This window comes from Diorhabda carinulata, chromosome 10 (genome assembly GCF_026250575.1).
Source record: "Diorhabda carinulata isolate Delta chromosome 10, icDioCari1.1, whole genome shotgun sequence".
NCBI classification, from domain to species: Eukaryota; Metazoa; Arthropoda; class Insecta; order Coleoptera; family Chrysomelidae; genus Diorhabda; species Diorhabda carinulata.
Window position 1 is genome coordinate 10,797,574 of NC_079469.1, and position 25,370 is coordinate 10,822,943.

The window sequence follows — 25,370 nt, forward strand, 5'->3', positions numbered from 1 at the left end:
TTTTGAATACAAAAAATCACAGTTAGAACGGAATCACCCATATATTTACTAGCTTCTCCTTATTGTTGTTGATTGGTAATAAAACCTGCAAATATATCCACTACTGGTTTCAGATTTCAGTCGCCAATTAGCGTTTAGTTAGGTTAGGTTAGGTAAGGCGATGGGTGTTTGGAGTGAGACCGGTGGCATTCGACGGTACTTTGACAGCACTCTATATTATTTCAGAATTGATCCTCTGTACGTCAATATCTAGATCTTCGACTCTCGTCCTTCTGGACAATGTTACCCTTAATTCCCTCAGCATTCTATTAAAAATCATCAAAGCACTTTACTTTAGATTGAACCTACCTGGCACATTCTTCAGAACTATCGTTCTCGCACCATAAAATGTGATTCTCCACTTCCCATTCTTATGCCTCTGAAATGAGCCTTTATAGAGCAATACTTTCCTTGAAAAGTTCAGAGCACTTTTTTGAAGGTCAAATCACTACAGCAAAGTGATGGGAATTAATTTTTTGTGATCCTAGAACTCTTATGGTGTCGTGTGGTTCAATACTTTCAGGGGCACGATGTAATTACTAGTCATACTTCTAGTTCACATTTTTTGTACTACGAATTAAGTATTGAATCTTCGAATTCAGTTTTTTTAAAACAAAATTACAATTACAAATATAATTTTATCAAGCAACGGAGTCATCACATTTATTATATACCGTATTTCTTATTGCCTTACTTTATGAATACACTATATAACATCTTGGGATTAGATTTGATACTCAAAGTTCAATAAAGTAACTTATAAATTGATGTTTTGATTTAACTTTTTCTATTATAATTAGAATAATTTCAAAAATACCCGTGGAGTGTTTTGACTAACAGCAGGAGCGTCAACCAATAAAAATGTACACTTCATATATTGATTTTATTATTCACAAGGATATCAGGAATTTATATTTAGTGTAGAATTGGAATGGGTTTGGTGTTGATGAATTATTGTATGCATTCTTTCAGTTGGTTTCATTGTTTTTGACGCGATCGGTGTATTCATGCGGTTAAAAAATTCTGTTGAGATTTTATCGGTTTGTTTCATTGTTTCATTAAATAAGTATCAGAAATCATTATAATGGAAAAGAGCGAACTTTGTAGCTATATTAGAACCTGAGATATAGATCTTTGAATGTAGAAAAATTGCCAAAAACCTACAAAAATCCATAACTCCACATTGAATGTCCGCGCCTAGCTCCTCTCCAGCTCAACCGATTTAGGTGTTCAAAAACTCAAAAGAAAGAAGGTGTTTCAGCGAGTGTTCCTAAACCAAAACGAACTCTGTAGCTATATTAGAACCTGAGGTATAGATATAGTGAAAAATAGATGAAATCATATGGCTGATGGCTGATCTATGCATCAATACCTTTCACTGAAAAAAAAATTAAGCAAATCGGTTGGAAATCATTAATTTTTTTAATATATAAAATGATACAGAGCGAGTTTAGTATTAAACCAAGGAAATATCAACATATAGTTCAATAAGAAGATACAAATATAATAAACTGTTTCTACAGTTACACCCAAGACTATGTCCGCAGATAGGTGAAACAACTCTTGTAAAATATAGAATTTCTCAGTTTTATTTTCAATAATACAGTTTAGCTAGGTGATACAACTTTAGTTTTGACAAATTAGATTCACAAAATTAACAAATACAGAGATTACAAAGTTTAATATTGATATTTACAATTTTTTCTTAGACTGAAATCTCTAATTAAAGAACAATAATCTAACCTATGAGCTACGTCGTTCTCGATTGAAATAATAGCAAGCGCTGAAAACCGATCTTGTGTCATCGAATTCCTCAGGTATGTTTTAAAAATCTCAAGTCTCGAAAAACTCCTTTTAGCAGACACAACTGTAACAGGTGTGGTAGCAATAATTCTCACGGTTATTTAGATAGTGGGATAAACTATTTAAAAGTCGCTGCATTGTTTCCAAAGTTCACTATCTTAAACTTAAAAATAGTTTATTTTGATAATTTCTTCCACATTTAATTCATGATCTTCATCTTCCCCTCAATAATCAATATGCCTTTTTTATGTCATTTTCTGCTTCTAGATGTTGTATAGTCAGTACATGTGGCTACATTTTACTTATAATATTCATCTTGTCATACCATATGACAAGTGAAACTACAAATTCGAAAGTAGCTATTAGATTTTCTATAGAAAGACATTGTAATTTCTGCTAAATGCTTTAAAGCATCACAGAATATATGACTTAGTTGGTATCCAACGGTCTTCACCGATACTATCCACTCCCATCCAGTTTTAGAAAGTGGTTTTAGAGAAAACGAACTTACTTGAGCACTTGAGTAAAAAAGTAAAAAGCACAAAGTAAAAAATAAGCGAGGAGATAAATTTCAAGAATACATTTTTGGACATTACTTTTTTCACCACGCATATTGGCACCATTATCATATCCTTGGCGTCTGCAGTTTTGTTATGATATACCTAAATGTCAAACTCTCAGCTATGGTTTTTTTGATGGCTTAGAAACTAAGAAAATGTTCTTCAATCTTAAACGTATTTGTATGGAAAATCACATGATAATTGAGTGGTCATTAATCGTCTTATCCTTGTTTTATGTAAACTCTCAGCTCTTGATCAAATCGGCCTATCAACTTTACTAAATCTATAGTTGCCGTTTGTCTCACTCGAATCTTAATCGGATGTTAACCTCTCTCTATGACCCCTGAGAGCCAAATAGTGAAATGCTAGAAAATATACAATTATGAGCAATCGTTCTAAAATATCTCTCCAACATTGCCTTTCTAGTTCAATATGTGAGTAAGACAAGATTTCAATAGTGGAACAGCTCATTGAACCATTCTCCAAATTAATCCATTTCAACACACAATCGTTGTTCTGGAGGTAAACAGTTTACCTACAGTTTCTGAAGACGATAACGGTTATCGGAACGCTTGTCTGATAGTGTGATTTTGAGTGTTGGTGTAGTGGTGGTGTAAACAGTGTGTTCAGTATAATCTTTGTGCTGTCGACTAGATTCGTGGTACTTTAGATAATCACCCAAGTGTTTCTAATCTAATCACACACTCCTCCATTTGATCTAATCTTTGTATTTTTTAGGCCGGAAAGCAGAGAATGACATTCTTCGTTCGTGAATAAATCATTCAGCGCCTGTCAAGCTTCCCACCGTTAACTGAAATAATGGTATTCGTTAAATCGTCATCCATTATCATTTACGGGATTTAATTGCTTCAAATTCAATAGATCCCAAAATAAGTAGAACACATTTACAGAGAATTTATGAAGCAAATAGAATTTATCCGTACAAAGTCAAAATTAAAAGAAGGAATAGGTTTTTCGGAAAATTTCTGGGCCATACTTGGTTTTATCAGTAGAATTTCGGTAGTAGAATTATGTTAGAAATTACTCATCCGTCAAGGGCTAAGCCTCAAAAAACGAAAATTCGAATAGAGAATCTTTCATCTCTTACCAGAATTGTTTCACCGGTTCAGTTCAATAAAATGTGTAAAAATGTTTTAAAATATTAATAAGTTCTTTGAATCATCCTCTATTTTTTGGTTAAATGTGATATATTTACATTTATAAACATCATGCAGACTATTAATTGCCACACTTCTGAACATATTCAAGCCTTGTTTTTATTTTATGTTAATATTCTTTATGGACATAATTTTACAGTTTTATGAAGGTACAGGTGCCAAGCTAAGATAATATAGAACTATATAAAGAGGGCTCCGAATACATTCATTGTAGAAAAAGCCACTCTGTGACGTCTCATTTTTATTGCTTTTAGTCAGGTAAATGGCTTCGCTTATTGCATAAATGATGTTATTGGATGAGCTTATCAACAGATGGTGAGCTCCTTGGCTAAAAGCATAATAGCGCAGTTTTGAAACATTCTAACATAACTATCCCAAAAACCTCGAGTAAAATAAATCATGAAATTTGAATGAGTGAACCGCGAAGGTATTAACCATACCTTTGAAATAAAAAACATGGAATTCTTATGATATGAGAAAAAGTCAACCTACATTTATTGCTGTAGAAATATTGTTACAAACTCGTCCACAATATGGACCATGAAGCCGGACCTACTCGGTTATAATGGAGGTTGGAGAGCTGCTTATTTATGATGTCTAGGAAGGTATTTTCATATATTTGTTTGTTTATTTTCTAGAATTATTGAGAAATTCTTTTGGGTATATATACTAGTTTGATTAGTAGCTAGAGTTCAGTTTATAATAACAATTCATAGTGAACCGAACGAAATAGAAAACTAACAGGTGAATTTAAATAAATTTAAAAATAGTTATAAGAGTATTGATTAATTATTACATTAGTTAGTCAAGTCTAGTGTAAGTGTTCAATATTGAACAAGATTTAAAGTAATCACATTCTTTTGAGGATAAATATGAATACAAAAAAACTTATATGGAGTCACCCCATATATTACTATAATAATACTTGCTCCCTCTCTTCATAAAAATGATAATTTGAGCGCTCAATTAATGTGTGTTCATCAACTGTGTAGTAAATTTTGAATGGCAATTTTGACTATGAAAAAGAAACTAAACAGCGAGTTTGCTTAAAATTGTGTAACTTCGATAGAATAACGCCTACGGAATCGTTGAAAATGTTGCAGAAATGTCTACTACTAACGTTAAAAAAAAACTCGTTTTGGTTAATATTTTGGATATGAAGCGTTTTATTGGTAGAATTGTACCAAAAGACCTGGATCTTTTTGCTTGATTTGATAACGTTGCTGAGAACTCTACAAAATAGACTACTAGTCAAATGTTTTCACCCAACGCATTTACTAAATGACAAAATAATACACAACAAAATTCTCTTTCATATTATCGAGCAAAGGTCGAAACAGAGTCTTCTTTAATTGTGAATTATTTCTCCTGTGTTCATGATTGTAGTTTAGTTCTAGTTAGCCTTGTGAGAGGTACTGTGGTTTATACTTTTGGACCAAGAAATATTTTTGTAAAGCTCGTATACAATTTGTTTTTATTCTCGCAAATTTATACTTGTGTAGGAAATGATATCTTTCCAAATTTTTCAAGTTCTCAATTGGATTTTTTTTCATTCAATTATCGTTTATAGTTTTCCCCCAACTCTATTCTTTTAGGTTTTACTAAGTACTCAAGTAGTTTTTGGGTCAGCAGATGACATCATGACGAACCCAATTGTAAGAGGGGTCATATAATATAAAAATTAGCTAAAAAAAGCGCGAGAGCTAGTTAGTTGCTTAGAAGCGTTGAGTGTTTAAGATATTCTATAAGATGTACGGTTTCCAGAGAAGGCATATTATTTTGTTTAAAAACTTAAAAGACTTAAAGACGACGGATCGCTGAAATCTCAGATTTAGACTAGTGGATGAACCATTATTACATTTCGTTACTTTCGTATTTCCATTCTTATTTCTTTTGTTTTAAACTTTTGTTGACATAAACTTATCATCTGACCTACTGTTTGTTACATTCTTTATAATAGCCTAGACCACACGACCTAAATTAGAACCTTACATTACAAGTTTCAAAATGGGTAAAACCAAGGATGAATCGGTTGAAACTATTCCATTGATCGCAAGTTCTCATAGTCTAGGCAAAGTAACCGTACCATTGAAACTGAATTGAAAATACCTCGACGTACCGTGGACTATAACGACAAGAATTCCTGGAAGCTGTCCAAAGAGTATTTGGAAGAAATGGAACGGAACTGAAAACCAATGGAATCAACTAGACGACTACGAAGCAAGAGGAGGTTACATCGATGAATCAACAATCTAGCGGATGGTGCTTCAAAAACGAGCAAAAAGCGAAAAAACCACGTCAAAGTGGATCAAAAATGAGAGTGGTGCTTATCGTTTTCATCGATCACCTTGATGTTTACCACCATTTATTCGTACCAGAAGTTCAAACGCTTAATAAAGAGTATTACTTGGCTGTTTTGAACATAAATGCTGGTCTAAAAATGAGGGCTCTGAGATATTTAAAATATTTAATTCAAAAGTGGAATTTCTCCAGAAAGAATTGGAATTTTCTATCTTACCTTACCACTTCCACTAGATGCTTCACTTTCTTTTTCATCGTCACAAACATAATCAACTTGCATCCTCTCTTCCCTTCGAAGAGCCCTTATAGCTCTTCTCCTTGCTACGCCCGGACAACATCTGCAGAGACAACACTTGGCATAGATCCATTTGAATGATCTGGCCATTATGTCGCCAATATTGGAAAGGTATAGTAGGAAAAGGGGCATACCGATTATAGCATAGACTATAGTTGCAATCTTACCCTGAAGAGTTCTAGGGTAAATATTTCCATATCCTGCAACAAAAGTACAAATGTCAATGTCAATAAACAAATAATTCGTTATGCATTCAATTCTTTCTATGCGTTGATTGAATATATTAAATTCGACTTTTTCAATTATAATTGGTTCTGTATCATTATACAAAACAATTCTGGTCAGGAGGCGAACAGAATCACAGTTCAAGGAATCAATTACTTATCGAAAATAAAATATCGGGTAATAATTAGATAATTACATACAATTGGGTAGATATTGACGCCTGCATGTGGCAAAATTAGACGGGCAGGTAATCGAGTGGAAAACAGAGGGGAAATATCTGGGACTGACACAAGATACGGAACTTCTCTGGAACAAACATTAAAAAGCCACAAAAGCTCTGATGGTGTGCAGAAACTTTGCAGGAAGGAATTGGGGTTGTAACCCAAAGATCCTAAGGTGGCTGTACATGTCAAATATGACACCAATCATCACATATAGGGCAGTGGATTGGGGTACTAGATTCTAGGTACAAAGGTACAAAGACTGGCTTGGTTATGTGCAACTTTGACCATGAAATATTGTCCAACAGCGGCACTAGAAATGATTTTAAATCTCCCATCTCTCCGCATAGTACTGGAAAGCGTGGTAGAGAAAACATCATTTAGAATATTTACAGACTGAAACATCAAAGAAAACCTGTTTCTAAATAATGACCAACGCTGAGATATACCTCAGGACGTTGCATAGAAAAAGTTTAGCTCTGAGAAAAACTTCACCTCAATAATAAACTCTAAACGCAAATGGGATCAAAACACCATAAAAGAAATGAACAGGAATGCTATTAAACATTCTGGGCAGCTTACCCACCATTTTATCAAGCAGAAATCTATGCAATTGAAACATGAGTTCAGTTTAATCCTGTGAGGAACTATTGCAAACAGAAGATCATCATCCAGTCCGATAGTCAAGAAGCCATTAGAGCTCTAAGCTCCAATATCATAAAATCCAAACTCGTTTGGGATTGCCTAGAAAAATTAAACGAGCTAGGTAAGAAAAATACAATTACCTTACAATGGATACCGGGACACACCGAAGGGAAATGAAATAACTGATAAGCTCGCTAAAGCGGGGGCAGACAAGCCCTTCATGGGACTAGAACCCTTCTGTGGTATCAGTTACAGGTAAATGGAAAAAGTACTAGAGAAGAAGGTAGATATGAACGAAACCAATTATTGGGACAACCTACAGGAGTTGAGTCGGGCACAGACTCTTCTGGGAAAGTATAACCAGAGTAGATCTGCTGAATGTATCAACCTAAGAGCACTACACTTGGGAGCGCTTGAAATAGAAAACAAAGATCTCTGGTTATTAAAGTCATACCATATTCTAGACTTTTTAGAAGTAGTGAGGTAATGGATCAGCTCAGATAATAGATTTTTTGAGTCGCAGTATATACCTCGACGGATCAGTTCAGTAAATAAGTCCGTAATATTTTGATTGTTTCAATTGACTGACGCTTTTAAAGAAAAATTAATTCGTTCTATTAAGAGGATGTCGTGGCTCCAAAATATCAAAAATTAGACAGAGATAAGAACCACGGGAGAATGAATTCATACCATTAGAGACAGGATAAAATGGTCAGAAGTGATCGCAAACACCCATTAATTGATAGCAGAAGGAAAAAGAGATCTAGCTAAAATGTTATTATTTACAATTATATAGAATCTTTATCTGTGTAAAGTCATTGAAGGCATCGTCAAAAGTGTATTGAAAGTTCGATGGAAGAGAAGAATAGTATACTGAACAGAATGCTTCTCCAATTTTATTTCACTATTTTCTCCTCTTATCTCAAAAAGACTCAATTCAAATTATAATTCGCTAAATGTTCAATAGAATTTCTCTATTCTTTAGCAAATATCAAATCTATATCTTTGAATTTATATCGAGTAATAGCTTTATTTATCACCTTCTCTTGCCCTATGGATTCGAATTCAAGTTAAAATTCTATATCCATATCCGCTTTCATTCTCTCTATATTCCCTTTTTCGACCCAATATTATTTCTGGAAATAAAATAATAAGAACGTGAAAAAACCTATTAGCCATCAAATGAAAGATTGCCTCTCGTATAACATCTGTCACGAAATGGAAAAAGAAAGTTTTGCATTCAATTCGATCGAAGCTGAAAGAAATATATTGGAAACGGAAAACGAAATACAAAATCTATAAAGGTACGAGACTACTTGGAAATTTGAAAGAGAGTTAAAATTATATTTCGATACTCGAATAATTATTTTCACCGAGAAATTGGAAGGTTATAAAAGGAATTATTGAAAAATTCTCACGGAAGTGGATCAAAGGAAAACTGAAAAAGAGTTTATAATAATTCAAGCACGACAGATACAGTTTAAATGTATTTTTTACACTTCTGAATTGCAAATATTTCAGTAGAGAAATACTTGAAGCCTTTAAAAATACTTTAAAGAGTGCAAAGATCTTTTCTAGTGTACATAGTTTAACTAAAAACAAAAAGCAATAAATATAAGGCATAAATTTCAAAAACATATCTCACATATTCATAGTAAACGGTTTTCATATACGAAGAAACCGTTATTTCAAGGAAAAAATTGTTGGAATATTAAAATAAAACACAACAAATGAATAAGATGAAGTTTTATAATAATTCACAATACTTTTTACATATTTCTCAACATTATCCGTAAATCGTCCTCAAAATACTGTTCTATTATTGTATTCATATAAGTTCCAGATGTTTTTATGACCGCCAGCTTAGGGTGGACTGGAAGTATTCTTTTAAAGTTTGATTCTAGTATATGAAATTATCAACAATTAGTATTTAAGTTTATAACCCAAAACAAAAGGAATTCCAAAAAGAGATTTGCATTTTTACACAGTCAAACAGGGTGAGAAGGTACGTTTTTGAAGTCAATCAAATGAAATTTCAGATTCATACTACGTGTTGATACATAGGGTTAATTCTGAATATGTTACACTGGATTTAAAAAAAAAACTAGAGGGAAGCGTTTTCGGATATTATTTCCACCCCACATACCAATTTTGATTGAAAAAATTAACTTATAGATAAAATTTAACCTGGGAATGAACTTATTAGGTGGCAAGAATTCATTAAATATTTTATTTATATTATCTATCTTCTCTATTCTCTTCAATAAACCTACACATGTCTGTTAAATCATTTTATTTATACAAGATAGCAGTGTACAGGGCCGCCAAACCTTATAAAAAACCACGTTGAACTTTGAAACGATATTTAGAGGAGAACTAAGAAAAAAGTCTAAATTGGGTAGAAAGACTTTACCAATCGTTAAACAGGAAAGGACATTGATATCTCTAATTTTAAGCTTATGCAACCCATTATCGCACAAAGTATTACGTATATGCGTCAAGAAATTCTGCAGTTAAAATAATTTAAACGTGGAATCCAAAGGAGTGATGATGATTGGCTGAGAGGGTTTCTGAGGCATCATAAAATATCAGTAAACGAAAGGAACAAAACACAAAAGTTAAATAGAACAGTAGTTTCAGATTATGGGCATATTAACACCCACTGTCGGAAATATGGCCAATTTCTACTTAAAAAAGCTTGAAAAATAAATAATTAAGAAATATATGCTGAATACTTTAACGTAATATCAAAGCTTCATAAATACATTATAAAATGGCGTCAAATTTTTAAAAATTCATTTTTACTATTTTAAGATTGTACAGGTACAAGTTACGGATTGTTAACCATTGGGTGTGAGCCGCCCCTTGCTTTCAGATAGTAGTGTAGAATTATTTATTCCGTGAAACATACATGATATATGTAATCATATATCAAAAATTTATAATGTTCGAATATATAATTTAAAAAATATACTTAAATATGAGTTCTGATTTAACTTTAAAGGCCTATAACTCAGAAACTTTTTTCATGTCTTGGAACACTCTGTATATTTTATTGCTGTTTTTTGAAGTTACTAAATAGCATCAAACAGATTTTCATCAATATTTTATGTCAAAATGAAACTTACTTAAAACTAAATGCAAACATCTCATAAATTCAATTAAGCTTGTGTATTTAGGAAAATTGACTACTAAAATAGTCACTTTAGGATCGGATTAAGTAAAAATTAACCCATCAGATTGTGGAACACTTTATTTATGAAGTTTTTAATCCCAAAATGTACAGTTTATATAATAAATTTGGTCTTTCTATGAGAAAAACCGATACTAGTTGCTTAAAAAATCATGACATATTTCCTCTCTCAAAAATATTCGTAAAGTATCCTGTCATAACTCCTCTCTACGTCATTGGAGTATTTTAGAACGCACGAATCAGAAAAAGCCGTAACTTGTAAATATCGATTTTAAAAACGAAGCTAATCTGATTATTTTTAGTTCTAAGTGCACTTAGCTGGAAATTAATATTGTCGATGACAAGTTCTTTACGTCCCTTTTTTCAGAAGATTCTTAAACTATTAATGAGATTACGAGATTTGATAGCAGCTAAATGTTGTACCTCTCTAAAAGCAGCTAGTCAATTAAGTATGGAGTTTGACTTATCCCCTTTGATCCTGAAACTTGATTATATAAACATAGCAATTCGTATCTTTGCAAGTTAAGCCTAACCAAAATTGATAATACCTATATTAGTGTAAATTACAAGGAAACGTTTCACCTAGTTTAATTCACGTGAGATTTTCATCTATTACATTCACATATATGCTTCACTCTTTTTCATATTCATATTTTTTGACAAAAATTTTCTAACATTCCATTCCTAAATTCTACATTATAAAAATTCAATAAAGCGTAACTTTCTTAAGATGCATCATAAAATGTTATCAGCTTTTTCAGATACACTGTATATACAGAGAAGAAAGAAAGCCCTGCATTATATTGTTTCTTGCGTTAATGGAGCTATTTGAAGAAACGCGCGAGGTATGTCAGCAACCTGGAAGTTTAGTCGCTTCTCAAGAGCGGACCGTGAGTTGTGCGTGCGTGAGTTTTACAAAAACGGTAAATCGGTGACTGTAGTGCGTAGAATTTTTGTCACTTGAATTATGCACTAGGCACTCGACTGATTAGAAAACAAATCGAGAAGTTTAAAGCTACCTGATCAACAGTGGATAAACCAAAATTCGGACCCCCAAGGCCTTCTAGAACAGGCAAAAACGTCGACAGTGTTACTCAGTCTGATCGTGAAGAGCCTGACTTATCTATTTCAAAACGCTCTGCTGTTTTAAACGTGCATAGATAATCATTATTTCACAACTATTACAAAGATTAGGGGCTGCACCTTTGCAAAATCATTTGATGGAAGAATTGAGGCCTCCAAATGATTGCGTGCTTCCCAACGTTTACCAACATCTTGTTTTCGTATAAATCTCATTTTCATCCCAATGGACACGTCTACAACCAAAATGACCAATCCAAAACACAAACATCAGAAACCCTTGACAAGGCGCAAATTGGGACACGTATAGCAGCACACCACGTGGTTTTGTAATCTACAAGATTGAGGTCACAGCGTGACCTGACACAACACGCGTGAGCTCACAGATGTGTACCGATATAGTTCAGATACAGTTTGCTGTGCCACGTGTGGGTGACTAAGAAGTTTTTCCTTAATTTTTTTAAGAAAAAATGATAGAAGGGGAGTTCTTCGATAGAATAAATTTATTAGGTGATTTAAATTTCTCCCTCATCAAGAAATAGAACAAAATTACCTCCTCAGCATCATGCTGATTCAGAACTTGAGTTCAATAACAACAAGTTTTATTCGATGGTCAAAAATGTTGATGCCGACTAGTCGCCAACTGCCAATCAAATCCAAACCCCACCGTTATCCATTTGAAAACGCGTGTCTCATTATACGGATTACCACGCAGCACGAGTAGCAAGTACGATTCGTGTTTCTTGTGTCACGATAACTCACACGTATTATACGTGTCCCAATGTGCGCCCTGTCTTACATTTACCTAAAGTGACCGTAGAGGCAGCGATGTCCCCGCGAAAAATTATAAGCCCTTACTTTTTTTGAAGATGGAAGGAGGCGCACCATTACAGAGAATTTGGAGGGTTAAGTGCACGACTTCTTTGTGCCTGAACTGGAAAACTTCAGTGGTCATAATTAAAATGGTTCCAGCATGATGGAGCAGCTTCACACAGGTCCAATAGATCTCAGCCACGAGTTATAGTCGTTATAGTCAATTTTAGTGCTGGATTAAGTGAATACTACATACGCAACAGTTAACATTTGAATGATGTTATTTTTAAGAAATGAATTCCCTAGCAATGTATTTCGATGTAAACATTTTTCCAATAAACTCTTGTAAATGTGAACAACGGTTATATTCCTTTTATTTCATATCTTTTGGAGCTTTTTATACCCATTCTTGAATAAGAGTTATGATCAAAACCGGATTTCAACGCAGTTCATGGACAGAAATTAAGTTTTAAAAATAACACTCTAGTTTTCCAGATTTTTCCAAAATGTCGACGTTATCCTAATGTTGGCCACATATTTCCTCAGTTTTCATAGCCAGGGAAAATAATAATCTTAATAAGCGAACTACTGATTCCCGTTGAAACTAGAGAGACTACTGCAGTACTGAATCCCGTCCCATCTCTATTTCGAATTTATTCTCGTTCCATTACCGAATTTAATTTTGATTAAATCAAGGAGTGAATAGCTTTAGCTGTACCATCTAAATATGTCAAATTTTCTACTTGCATTCCTCTAAAAACTGAGAACAAATAATTTTTTGAGAACGGATCAACAGCTCCAATGTCTTACCTTCGGCGCATGTGCGTTGGAAAATCCTGATTAAATCAATTTTAAAAAAATCACACATGATTTGTATTACATATAAAGTATCATCAACTCATTTGTACCCTTAGGTAAAGTGGAGAGAACATAAAATGGCTTTATTTTCATTTGTACCACCTTAAAAAGTAAAGTACTAGAGTTTCACGTTATTGTGTATTCAATTTTCATCTATTTTTTGCGTGTACCAAATCAAAATATGAATATAAATTTTATTCAATAAGATTTTGATTATTTATATATATATATATATATATATATATATATATATATATATATATATATATATATATATATATAGATAAATACGAAAACTAATCTTATAGTATAAATTAAAGATTGAAAACAATCATTTTGTACAATCTTCGGCACAAAACCAACTACAAATCAATAGTTATTATTCATGTTTTTACCTATTTAATCGTCGAATAGAAACACCACGCAAACTGAATTATCCCAACCCAGATGAAATAACTGAAATTTGGCCTCTTGAACAATATTTACTCATGGGAACAAAGATTGTTCCTATAATTCCGATCGGATCAAAAGAGATAATTGATATTTTCTGAGACGAACGTCTCCACATATGTAATAATCCTCCATAAGTGGAAGCTGTTCCGACTAAGGACGAATAACAACGATTTCTCTATCCTCCGGGGCTTCAGCTAGATTCTGCGCATTCTCAAATATGCGCAGTATAGATAAAGTGTCTGGAACAAGAGAGAAAATGAATATTGTCGGTACCGTAAGGTACGTTTTTTCCCATACCATCTATCCATATAGAAGTATTACATATATGAACGCAACAGATTACGTGTAGACACTGTTGCCAAAATGCTGGTTGTAGAATTTAATTTATAACATTTGATATGTAATGATATTTACAAATACATTTTCAAAGAAACTGAGCTCTTACTCGTAAAGCAGGTTTCGGTAAACCAAAAATATGAATAATTATTTATTGTTATTTATTATTATTATTGTGAAACTCAAAGAGAAGAAGTTTTTTTTTCTATAGTTTAACTTGAAGAGAAGAAGTTTTTGATTATTTTTTTTTGTCGTACCAAATGTCCAACCAAATTGGCTGGTCTGTCCGGCTTTTAGGTTCGCGACCTGGCAACTCTACTTGTAAACCTTAAGAATGTGGCAACTGTTAAATTTCAAAACCACATAAATACTTATATACACATGTCTTTGAATCAAATATTACTTTTGGAATCAAATCTGTAAGTATACAAAATAATCATACTTCACAATCTTCACATTTCAATACCAGCGTGATGTCACATTGTAGATTGCGCATGCCTAGGCATGCAACCTCTCTATTCGCAACCAATCATATTTCCCCTTCACATGTCAGCATCAACCAATACCATCTCGCCCCTTCTATATCTGTCTAAATATTCCTACGCATACATATAACAGCTTACAGCTTACTTCCCGCTCATTTAACTCTTAACCTCAATAGGCTACACGTTTTAACTACGTAGCCTAACACAATATGTTTCAATTAAAAAATTCATTATTAATATGGTGAATAGTGAAATTAAACAAGAAAAATCAAAATCACAACGATAGGACATGATCAACCAGCACATTAGTAATTCTTATATAGTTTTTCTACACCTGGATGAAATGTCCTAAATCCATCAACCACGTGTTTCAAAGATAGTGAAATTCAAGGTAAAAAACTAACTTATTAATATATTTTCATACGTTAGAACATATTAATCTTGTCCCCGCTATAGTTGAAGTTAGAATTTTCTGGTAAAACTGAAAACATTTTTGTCTTATTCACATTAGAATCAATCAAACACACAATCTGATTGTATTTGATAAAATTCTTGTGCATTCCACTTAGTGTGAATTGTTTTTACTATAGTCATAAAATAGGAGACAATCTACACAATTCATCAACCACGTGTTACAAAAACGTTTAAAATCAAAATAACTAACTCATTTGTGAACTTTTGATACGTAAAAACATATTATTCCCACCTTTAAAGTACAGTCTACTAATAAAATTGAAAATATTTGAGCCTTATTTTTACTAATATAATTCAAGTACATACACAATCTGATTCTATTTGATAATTCTTTGGCCTTATATTGTGATACATAATCTGGTTGCAGTGACGGATTTACAAATTTGCTGCCTGTACGTTATTCAACTTTTGTCGCTCCTATTGACCTCTGAAATTTAATTAATACCTCAGTTCACAATAATTTGAATTACATTTTTTAGTAGTAGAATATAAACTTGATAATATTTAAGAACTAACTTTTAGTGTAAGATCCTACATTTTTTCACGGCAGAAAATTGTTAAGTGAAGAAAATTTCAATCACGTAATACTTTTAAAGTACGGTATGCAAAATTCTTTTTTTCTTTTTCTTTTTTTTCCCAATCGCATAAGTCATACCTCCTACTTTTTTTTAATAACTCTATTGAAAATTCCTTCTTATCTTTGTAGAAATAAGATTGAAAGATTCCAGGGCAATATTGAGTAAATGTAGTGAATCGAGTAAAATTATTAATTAATGTATCCAATAATAAATTGTTGGATGCATTTGAAAGCTTAAGTTTAAATAGGGACAAAGAGCCTATTCCTTACAGCCCACTCTATAGTTTAGTAGTTAAAGAACAAATGTAAATATTCCCGCCAAATAGGTTTTTCCGCTTGTATTATTTTTCGCGGGAGAAGTTTCATTGGGTATAATTAGTATAATAATATAATTAGTATAGTTCACCTTCAGTCTCTGAAGACCATAACTTGGTAGTCGAAACGGGCATCACACAGTGTGATTTGAGTGTGGTATAGTAGTAGTGTAAACAGTGTGTTCAGTATGAATGTCAAAATTTAGATTTTCAAGAATTGTTTGAGGATGGTACACACATGAGTAAGTGAAGAAGAAACATGTTTGAAAGCCTCAAGAATTTCAAATATCTCTTTAATTTGTATCTAACATTAGGTAGGCAACAGAGAAATACTTCTAACATGCTGCGCAGTAGTGACATCGTATCCGACAGCGGTAGAAGTTTTGGAAACGCCTGCATCAATATTGTATCTCAGAAAGAATTGAACCTATACAAATGATTATGGTTTTGACTAAATTGCAATGCTTTTCGGTATTTATTGTCCAAAAAATGAATAATACAATACTTATGGAGTCAGTTTGATGACTTTTCAGAGTTTAACAACATTTTCGCGATGTTGTTCGAATATTTTCTTTTCTTTCAAAACTAGTCATATAAACATGGCTGACTTTGAACCTAACTACTGCATTTAAAGGGTATCTGGTGATAGAAACTCTTTTGCAAATTAAGTTAAGCAATTATTTCTTGGCATATTATTTTAATAAGAATATTAAAAATATGTGTATGGATGCGGATTTCACGCTAATTTTATAACGAGTCTGATGAGGTAGTCTCATGAGGAAATCCATGGGTATCTAGGCGGATGAACTTGGAGGTCGCGGAATGTCCTCAAAGTGACCAATCGATTTGCAAGGAAAATATTTTCGAAGCAAATTCATCTAAGCTCTGGCCGTGTATTGGGTCCCACCATTTAGTTGAAACCACGTGTATAATGAGAATGATCGATTCAACGCAAACAGCTCCGTTATCATCAACCCATAGTTCTCACCACTTACACTAATATTTACGTTGAACTAAGTCATTTCGTTTCAACTCTAGATGATTTGATTTTCCACAAAATGAAGTGCCATTGAGGCTGTTTCTAACGTAAATTCTGTTCCACCAATTCAATATTCTTGGGGGTTCTTGCATATCGACTAGGACCTGGACGAGGTGTGTTATAGCCAAAGCAATTGCGACTCTGCAACTCAGGAACGAATTGAATTTACACTTGGTACATTACTTATTCTTTCTATACCGTAGGGTGACGATTGAGAATCTTTTCTTTTGGAAAACGCGTAGATGGCAAATGAACGATGTTCACTGGACACTACTACATCCTATAAGTTAGAATTTATTAATAGGGTCCTTGCAGTGGTGGGTAATTTGGGTATTTAACATATTTAAAAATTCATAATTCACTTATATATACATATACATTTATGAATATATGTTGAATTGTATTATATCATAACTTAAAATATTATAGAAGATAATTTGAATAAGACGTGACAGAAAACATGTTTCTTTTGGTTACGTGGTCGCCGCGTGTCACCTTTCAAACGCTTTTTGTTGTTGTAGGTAGATGCATTCATGGGTGTTACCTTCTTCGCTAATAATGAATTATTTACTTTGGCTTAGACTTTCTTATAGTAACGTCATTATCACATTTGTTTGCTTCTACCTTATTAAAATGTAGTCATAAAGATGATGACGAGGTGTTCCTTTCTTTCTAGCAATCGAATTTGGTTGGAACAGCAGTTTTTTTCAGGTTTTTTTGCATTGTGTTAGTCTCAACATCATATAATTTTCCAAAGCTGTTTCAAGCTACAGTAAAAAATAATATTTTTGAAATACCAATAGATAAACCTTACATTGGAATGGTCTTCACAAACATATACTGGACTGCCAGGTTTGACGCTTGCATAATCCCTTCTTATAGCTTGAAAACATTGTTGTACATTATGGTATAATGTACCAACGATACGTCATCTTGTATTCTACACAATTGAATACTCACAGCAGTGCGAGTGTTTTTTTAGAAGAATCCCAACAACTCTGTTTAAACTGTATTTACTTCTAACCTCACTTAAGTCTGTTTACTTACTTTCTACGTCACACTAAGTCATGTGACACTAAATGCGTTTTGCGCGTCATTTAGGTATTTAAATTCATTTATTTTCTTATACCGTTTAAAAAATTGAAAAATAGTGTGTGATCAAGAACGATATAATTAACGTAGTTAAGGCATAGAAAAAGTATGCTATTAAAGCTCTCCACTTGTACTGAACGATCGACGAACTAAAGTACCAACCCGAAAAATACTGAAGAGGTAAATGTAAAAGCTAACTGCAAGGTTAGCGATGACTTAATGCCGATTAAAAGTTAGCTCGAATTGAAAAATAGGTAACGAATGTTTGGATATCAACAAACGTAATCCAAGTGAATTCCTTGCCACAGTAGATTTACGACCTAGAATCTAAAATACAATTGAAACAATGAGCTTCATTCGGGGAGAGGATGATTTGAAAAAATTTGTAGCTTTCTGGAACTAGTAAAGTTGAAAAGAGATTTGTTTTTCAGCTTTTTTATATAAAAATCACTCTTGGGTCAAGTCTTCCCCGTATATTGAAACAGATCATGAAAGAGGTACAGATCTTTCGGAACAGTAAACTTTATAATGATTTAGCCATCAGAGAAAAAAGAATATATGAAGGATTAAAAAAAATTACATTCTTGCCAATTATATGTTTATTAAATATTGTTTTCTCAATATTTCTGCTGGAAAATGTATGCATATTCATACCGAATAAAAAAAATAATCTGTTACCGAAATGCATTAGGTTCATAACTTCCCTAGCTGAATAAAAAGTCATTATGATCATTCATATGCCTGTTCACGCTTTCGTCGTTCAGCACTTTTTCACCTGACCTAACAAATATGATAAGAGGCTTGTCATCATCAGTAATTGATACCGTTATAATTCTGAAAAATATGGATCGTTAGTAGTTTTTTTTATATAATTTGTTGTAAAAGTTGATCGATTTTTCGTGAAGTTACATAACGACTATAATAATATTTCAAAGTATGCCGCACCAGATGAGATATTAAAACTTCAGACCATTATTAACATTTTACTTGTACGATTTATCATTATAGGAATTTCATCCATTTTTATTATCTGATTTTGAGGCTGATAATGATATAATTATTTTTACCGAAAAAAACCGTAATTCTCTTGAGAAGATATTTGGAAAATGTTTTTATTTAAATTATGACTTTAGTGCATATGTGCATCAAAGTTTTCGATAATTTTTGGACCAAATGTGTTTTAATACATAATTGTAGAAATATAACGATTAGAATTGACATGTTGAATGAAGTGATCTTATTAGAATATTTGCTGAATTCATTAAAAACTTAATTCAAGTTAATTAAAAGTTTTATTAGATAGAAAATTAAAAGAATAAGAATTGAATGTACAATTGATGTTTTTAAGAATATTTGGCCTTGAGTTCGTGAACATGACGCTGCATTTCATGCGGCCAAGGACCACAAGCCTATTGGAAATGGGAACTTTTTGGAGCTGGGTTATTGTTAATTTTTTGCGAAAAACAACTTTATAACTGCTATAACAAGTAACGTATTTCTCATAGCTCACTCAACCTCAAGACTCTATATTGCTCATATTATGAGAAATATCATTTATTACGTCACTTTGCTGACTTCATATTTATATGGTGAATTACAAAATTCGGCAAAAACTTATATGACTCTATTTACCTCTAAATACTCACTTAATGATAAAATTCAAATTAAAGTTTTTGTAAACGCTTTGTGTCCACCCTATTTTGCATATAAAGGATCGAAAAATCAATGCTTGCAATTTTCTTTCATTTTGTTAATTTTTTTTTGACGCATATGACCTGAGTTCGAAAACAACAAGTTCAACTTCTTTTCGGTTGTTAAAAAAGAATATAAATCGTATTATTCCTTTTATTTACGAAATTCTATACAGTAATAAAATAATTGTGAAATTCATTCAACGTTTCTCAAAGAAAACATGAAATATGAAGAAAGGCAATCCTAACCTAACTAAATTTTTTCAATATTTTTGAAAAATTGTGTAAATTATGATATTGAATTGTTTTTTATTTATTCAAATTTTCAGTTTTTGTATGTACGTACTTTCCAAGAAACAAAATTTTGATTTTCAACCTTATATCTCAATTTTTATTCCAAATATACCGTAATAATAAACAAAATAAAATTTATTGTGACCAAAAATAAGGTGGACGTCATTTCCAAATAATAACCTAAGTTTTTAAATTCTTTCGATAGAAGTATTATTGAGAAAAAATTGTTCTTCAAAAGAGGAGGAATAATTGATTAATATTTCTAAATTTGTACACCTTTGATCCGGTCCCATTGCATTTATCCATTTTTATTCTTTTTATCAAACTGATCAACAATATTCAAACAACTAAAAATCTTGCATCTTGTTATTTGACACAAAAATATATGAGGAAATAAAAACTTTCTATATTAGCTTCAAATTATTTCAAAAATAATAACATAACTTTATAGTCAAGCGAAACTCACCGTTTTCTAAATGAGTACACAAATTATTTGAAAACAAATCAAAACGATTATGTGCACCTGGAACTTTCTGAGAGAATTCATCAAATTCTAATGATTCGTTGTTTTATAGAACTACATGTTTTGTTTTCCATAATTCGGAAAACATAAATTTCAAGCCATTAAGCTGAAATGATGTTAACGCTAGTTCTCTTTTCATTCTGATAGAGGAAAATGGTAATGAAATATTTTCTGTTAAAATTATCTGAAAAACTGGAAATGGGAGAACTCTGTAGTGGAAATGGAGTTAACTAGGTAGAAACCAGTCTATTGAGATTGAAAATTTGTTGATTTGAATAATTTTCAGTTTGTGTGAGTAGTTGAATCATATTACTTTGATAATAAAGTGAAAAATTGAGATTAAATTGGATACTATTAAATTGATATTTGAGAAAAGCTACTCTTGAGAAAGTTTTTGTTACTTTCTTTTGATTGATCTTTATAGTATAATTTATGAAAATCTTGTAACTGATATCAAGCAGCTTTCACTAAAGTAATTTTACATTTTTTCAGATTCTTTTCTATTTCTATTGGGCGTCTGACATTTTTTTATGTAAAAATCAAGCTCAAGAGGGTAAATCCTATTGTACTCGAGTAGTTCGAGTGGTGCCTACCTTATGGAGGTGCCTGAGGATATTTATCTTGAACTTCTGTAGGCTGCAGTGTTCGAGAAAGACGTGCTTTGGTAGCTGATTCCACAGGTTTGCACTTCTCCAAAGAAATGCCTGATAAATTGACGTTTTGGGCTAGCGAACTCGGTACTCATGAGCCACGTCTGCCTAACGAATAGGTCTTGCAAGTACTACTCTAGGTGTTATGCTGGACAGTTCGTAAGAGCATTTGCCGTGGTAGTATCGGTAAACAGTCAGACTCGGTATTCCCCATATTTCTTAATAAGGGTGTACTAAATTTTCATATTAATAGACTCGTAACTTTAATTGTATTACTCCACACCACACCTTATGAAAGTATTATGTAGATAAGGACGCAGTTTTCCCTTTCTAATACTCCCTCTATACATTTATTTTTTAGCCGATTCTAAGAACTTCTATTTCTATTCTTATTTTTATCACATGATTCTTCGACTCTGTTTTACTTATTATTTACTTAAAAAGTGATTGTTGATATTGTTACACTTTTATATATATTTTTACATTTTAATACGGCCGTAATTTCAGACCCCGATATATAAGTCAATTTAGATATGTCATATTTTGATAAAGACTGAAATAGGTCGAAACGTCAATATTGTATGCTTTTAAACGAAAATTTAATTGAAAGAGAACTGAAGTCAAGATGATTTATCAACAAAACATATAGAAGAGGTCTGAAAAGTACGGAAATATGTAAAGCTAATTATGGGCTCCCCTATACGCCTTTGTTTTATGTCGATTCTTATGCACACTGTATATTGCAGCTGTTTTTCTATTCATCATTTTTTCATCAAAAATTTTCATTTTTAATTCTCGATCCATCATAATCCTTAATAAAATGCAGATACTTGAATGACTAGATGTAGTACATTATTCCTTATAAATTGATTCGTATTTACTAATATAGAGGGACTTGTTACGTTTATAGGTATATTTTTTTCAGGAAAATCAATGTGGTTGAAAGAAGAGGGAAATTGGGTAACTCAGAAATATCATTGAAGGAATCTGCCAATACCAATAATGAAATTTTTCGTAAAAAAGTCAAGGTTTGATACTTTTGCTTTGTTGCGAAATCACTCAAAGCTGCGAATAGAATTTTATACCAAACATTTGAGCGACGCTAAATTGAAGATTCCTACTGTTTTATATCCTTAGGATTTTAGCGAGGAAGTCCATAGTTGAAGATACAATGCTCAAATTAGTTTAGTCGGTCAATTTATCACAGCAGGATTGGTATATAATATGATGCAGATAAGAATAGCCCGGAATCAACTGTCTAGGGTAGATTGATGAAATAGAGAACCTGCCATTGCCAATTGTCATAAAATACCACTGTCAGTTGTTTGTATATACTTTATAAAAGTACATCAAATAAAATTAAGTTAAATTATTCACTGTTTTTATAAATACTTTGACCTGTCTTCTTGATATCATATATCCATTATTTAATTATTATAAAGGCGCCATTTTTATAGTCTATTTCAGAAAGGTGTAGAGTAATAAAATGGGGAATTCCGTCAGGGAGATTACCACGAGGACATGGATTCAGATGTTCTTGAAGACTTTTTTGGTGAAATGATAAAATATCTTCCGGCTGATTCAGTAGTAGTTATGGATAACGTAAATGATCATCCTCGACGCATAGAGAATACTCCAATTTAAAGATAATTTGATAAAAAAAGGACTATTAGCTATAGCAAATTCATACAAACACTGTTTCATGAAATACGCCGTGGAAGATATAGCAGAAAAACATATTGCTGCGCACACCGCCATATCATTGCGAACTAAATCCTATAGAACTTTATGGGCGCAAGTTAAAGGTTTTGTAGCAAGAGACAACACGACATTCTAAATTAAAGACGTTAAGCTACATTTTGATCAAGCCATTAAGGTGGTGACATCAGAGAATTGGCGAAATGCAGTCCAGTATGTCGTTAAAGAAGAAGAGAAAATGTAGGATCTTGACAACTTGATCGATCGGAAAGTCGACCCGTTAATTAGAACGTCAAGAGGAGATTACAGTTCCTCAGATGACGAAGAATATTATGATTTTTTATAATTTATGTATAATGTTCAATAAAAAATAAGTGTACCTATTACTATGTACATAATGCCTAATTTTTATTCTGTTAAAATAAAATTCTTTCCTTTTTACGAGTATCTTACCTTTGGCACACTATTTTCAGTGTTTGTGAATGGATAACAACAGGCTAAACCCATGTATTGACCCCAACCCGGGTGTTGTGTTTTGTATTTTATCAACTACCTGCAGTTGATAAAAAAAACGAATTTTACAATGAAATCAATGCCAAACTATGAAAGTGGGTTAAATACTCGTTAGTGATGCGGTGTTGTCAGCTCCTAAGTTATGACTAACTAGTCAGAGATTAGTCGATACAGCTCTATGTAGTTGATGATTATGTTAACGTGACTGGTGAAGTAGACTATTTGTTTAATGAAATAATCGATAGTCCATAACCAAGTTTAAAAGAATCTGCAAGTCTTCTGTATCGGAATTCGCCTAGAGCTTTGAAAAGTAAAATGAAAAAAAAAAGGAAAAATAATATATACATTTGGCAAATGAATATAATTAATAATTCTATTATTTACACATTCAATGATTTTATCACCGGAGTTCAAAGTTGACCCCATGTATTATAAGATAGTCAATAGTTTCGTATCCATTTTCCAATATCCAATGCCCCAATTTCTCATAATAATAATCCAATATGTTTTGTTGACTGTTTAATTTTGTTTTGCGAATTTTGTATGTGTGAAAATTGGCCTCGAGGGCACGTTGGAGTAGCCAGTCCTCGGCTTTTGAGCAATCCATCCATCTTGTTAGACATAAATATTTATTGGGGGACTGGGATGTTCGTTACATTCGATGGGAATGCCACTGACGCCCTGATCGTTCGTCAAAAGTGTCAAAGAAGTGATTAGTGGCCGTATTTTTTTGAGATTTTTTCATATGTGGGGAGGAATAGCAACAGGCTGATAATACAGCAATATTTCAAAAGATTGGGAGGAAAAATTGCCATCATTCACTACGATATCATATCACCACTTGATATAAGCTTAACTTTATAATTCTCAATGTCACTTGTGGCGGATAAATGATGTATATAGCATTGAAATGGTATATTCAGCTCGGCACATTATGTAATATCACGAAGCAAATGTTATTTATGAATTGGGTAGGAAAGACAGATTTAAAAAAATTGTCACTCTATTCTACTCACTACATCTGTAATGTTGAAATCTCTCCATGGCGATAACCTAACAAATAACAAATAGTGAGAGCGATTTAAAAGTAGTTTGAGGTAGTTAAGGTCGAGGAACCAATTGACTCAGTGATTTCATATAGTGAACACGTGTTTCAATGAAGTGCAGTGAAAGCGGACTCAGGTAGTCAGATAAGACCCTGATAAAACTTTCACCTTTTGCAGTAGCTCCCTTGGCATAAAAGAATTTGATTGTGCGGAGATAATCCGCGTTTTTAAAAATAACCGTACTTCTCAGTAGTGCTTAATCTTTTATTTTCAGGTACTTTCAGGTATTTCAGCAAAGATAGGGAAACGTCGGCCGATAAAATGAACAAGAATATGAAGGAACGAGAATACGAAAACTTGAGGGAGAAAAGAAAAAAATGGAAGAAGATAATAAGAAAATAGATGAGGAAAATAGGAAATTGAAGACGGACATTGAAATTCTAAACGTTAGAATTCACCGCTTGCCAGAAACAATCCAACTACTATAGAAGACAATAACGAAGGTTAAAAGTGAGAGCCCCAAAAAAACAAATGGAAGACTGTCCCTAGGAAGAAAGGAAGTGAACAATAAGAAAAAGGAAGAAAGCGGAGAAAAATTCCTCTCTCTCTCTGTGCTCTTCATAATTATGAGACACATTGATAAGAGAATGCTGCGTGAGAATGTATTATTTCTCTTCATGACAACCCTTTTGCAACGTGTATACACAGTAAATTTTAATCAGTATCACAGCTTTTAAATTCAAGCTTCTCTCACTAATCATGAAAAATCTGTAATGGGATCGTGATATTTGATTTTTATACCAAAAAATTATCACAATCAAAAGAATTCAATAGCGACGGTTCAGTAGATGATTTCGTTTCCATATTGAGAAGCATAGCGCAATAATTCGGTGATAAATGATGCTAGCATTAATAAATTTTAATAACAACAAAGCCGTTGAAAAATAAAGCGTGACGAGGGTTGATACGTCGAT

At 32.5% G+C, this 25,370-nt stretch overlaps 1 protein-coding gene across 1 annotated transcript in view; it reads right to left on the reverse strand.

Annotated features, from left to right (window-relative positions):
• LOC130898690 (potassium channel subfamily K member 18) overlaps positions 1–25,370 on the reverse strand; it is a 96,623-nt gene that overhangs the window by 35,633 nt on the left and 35,620 nt on the right. Inside the window, exon 5 of the mRNA XM_057808154.1 lies at positions 6,099–6,376. Within this exon, the coding sequence (XP_057664137.1) occupies positions 6,099–6,376 (278 nt within the window). The remainder of the gene's footprint in view (positions 1–6,098; positions 6,377–25,370) is intronic.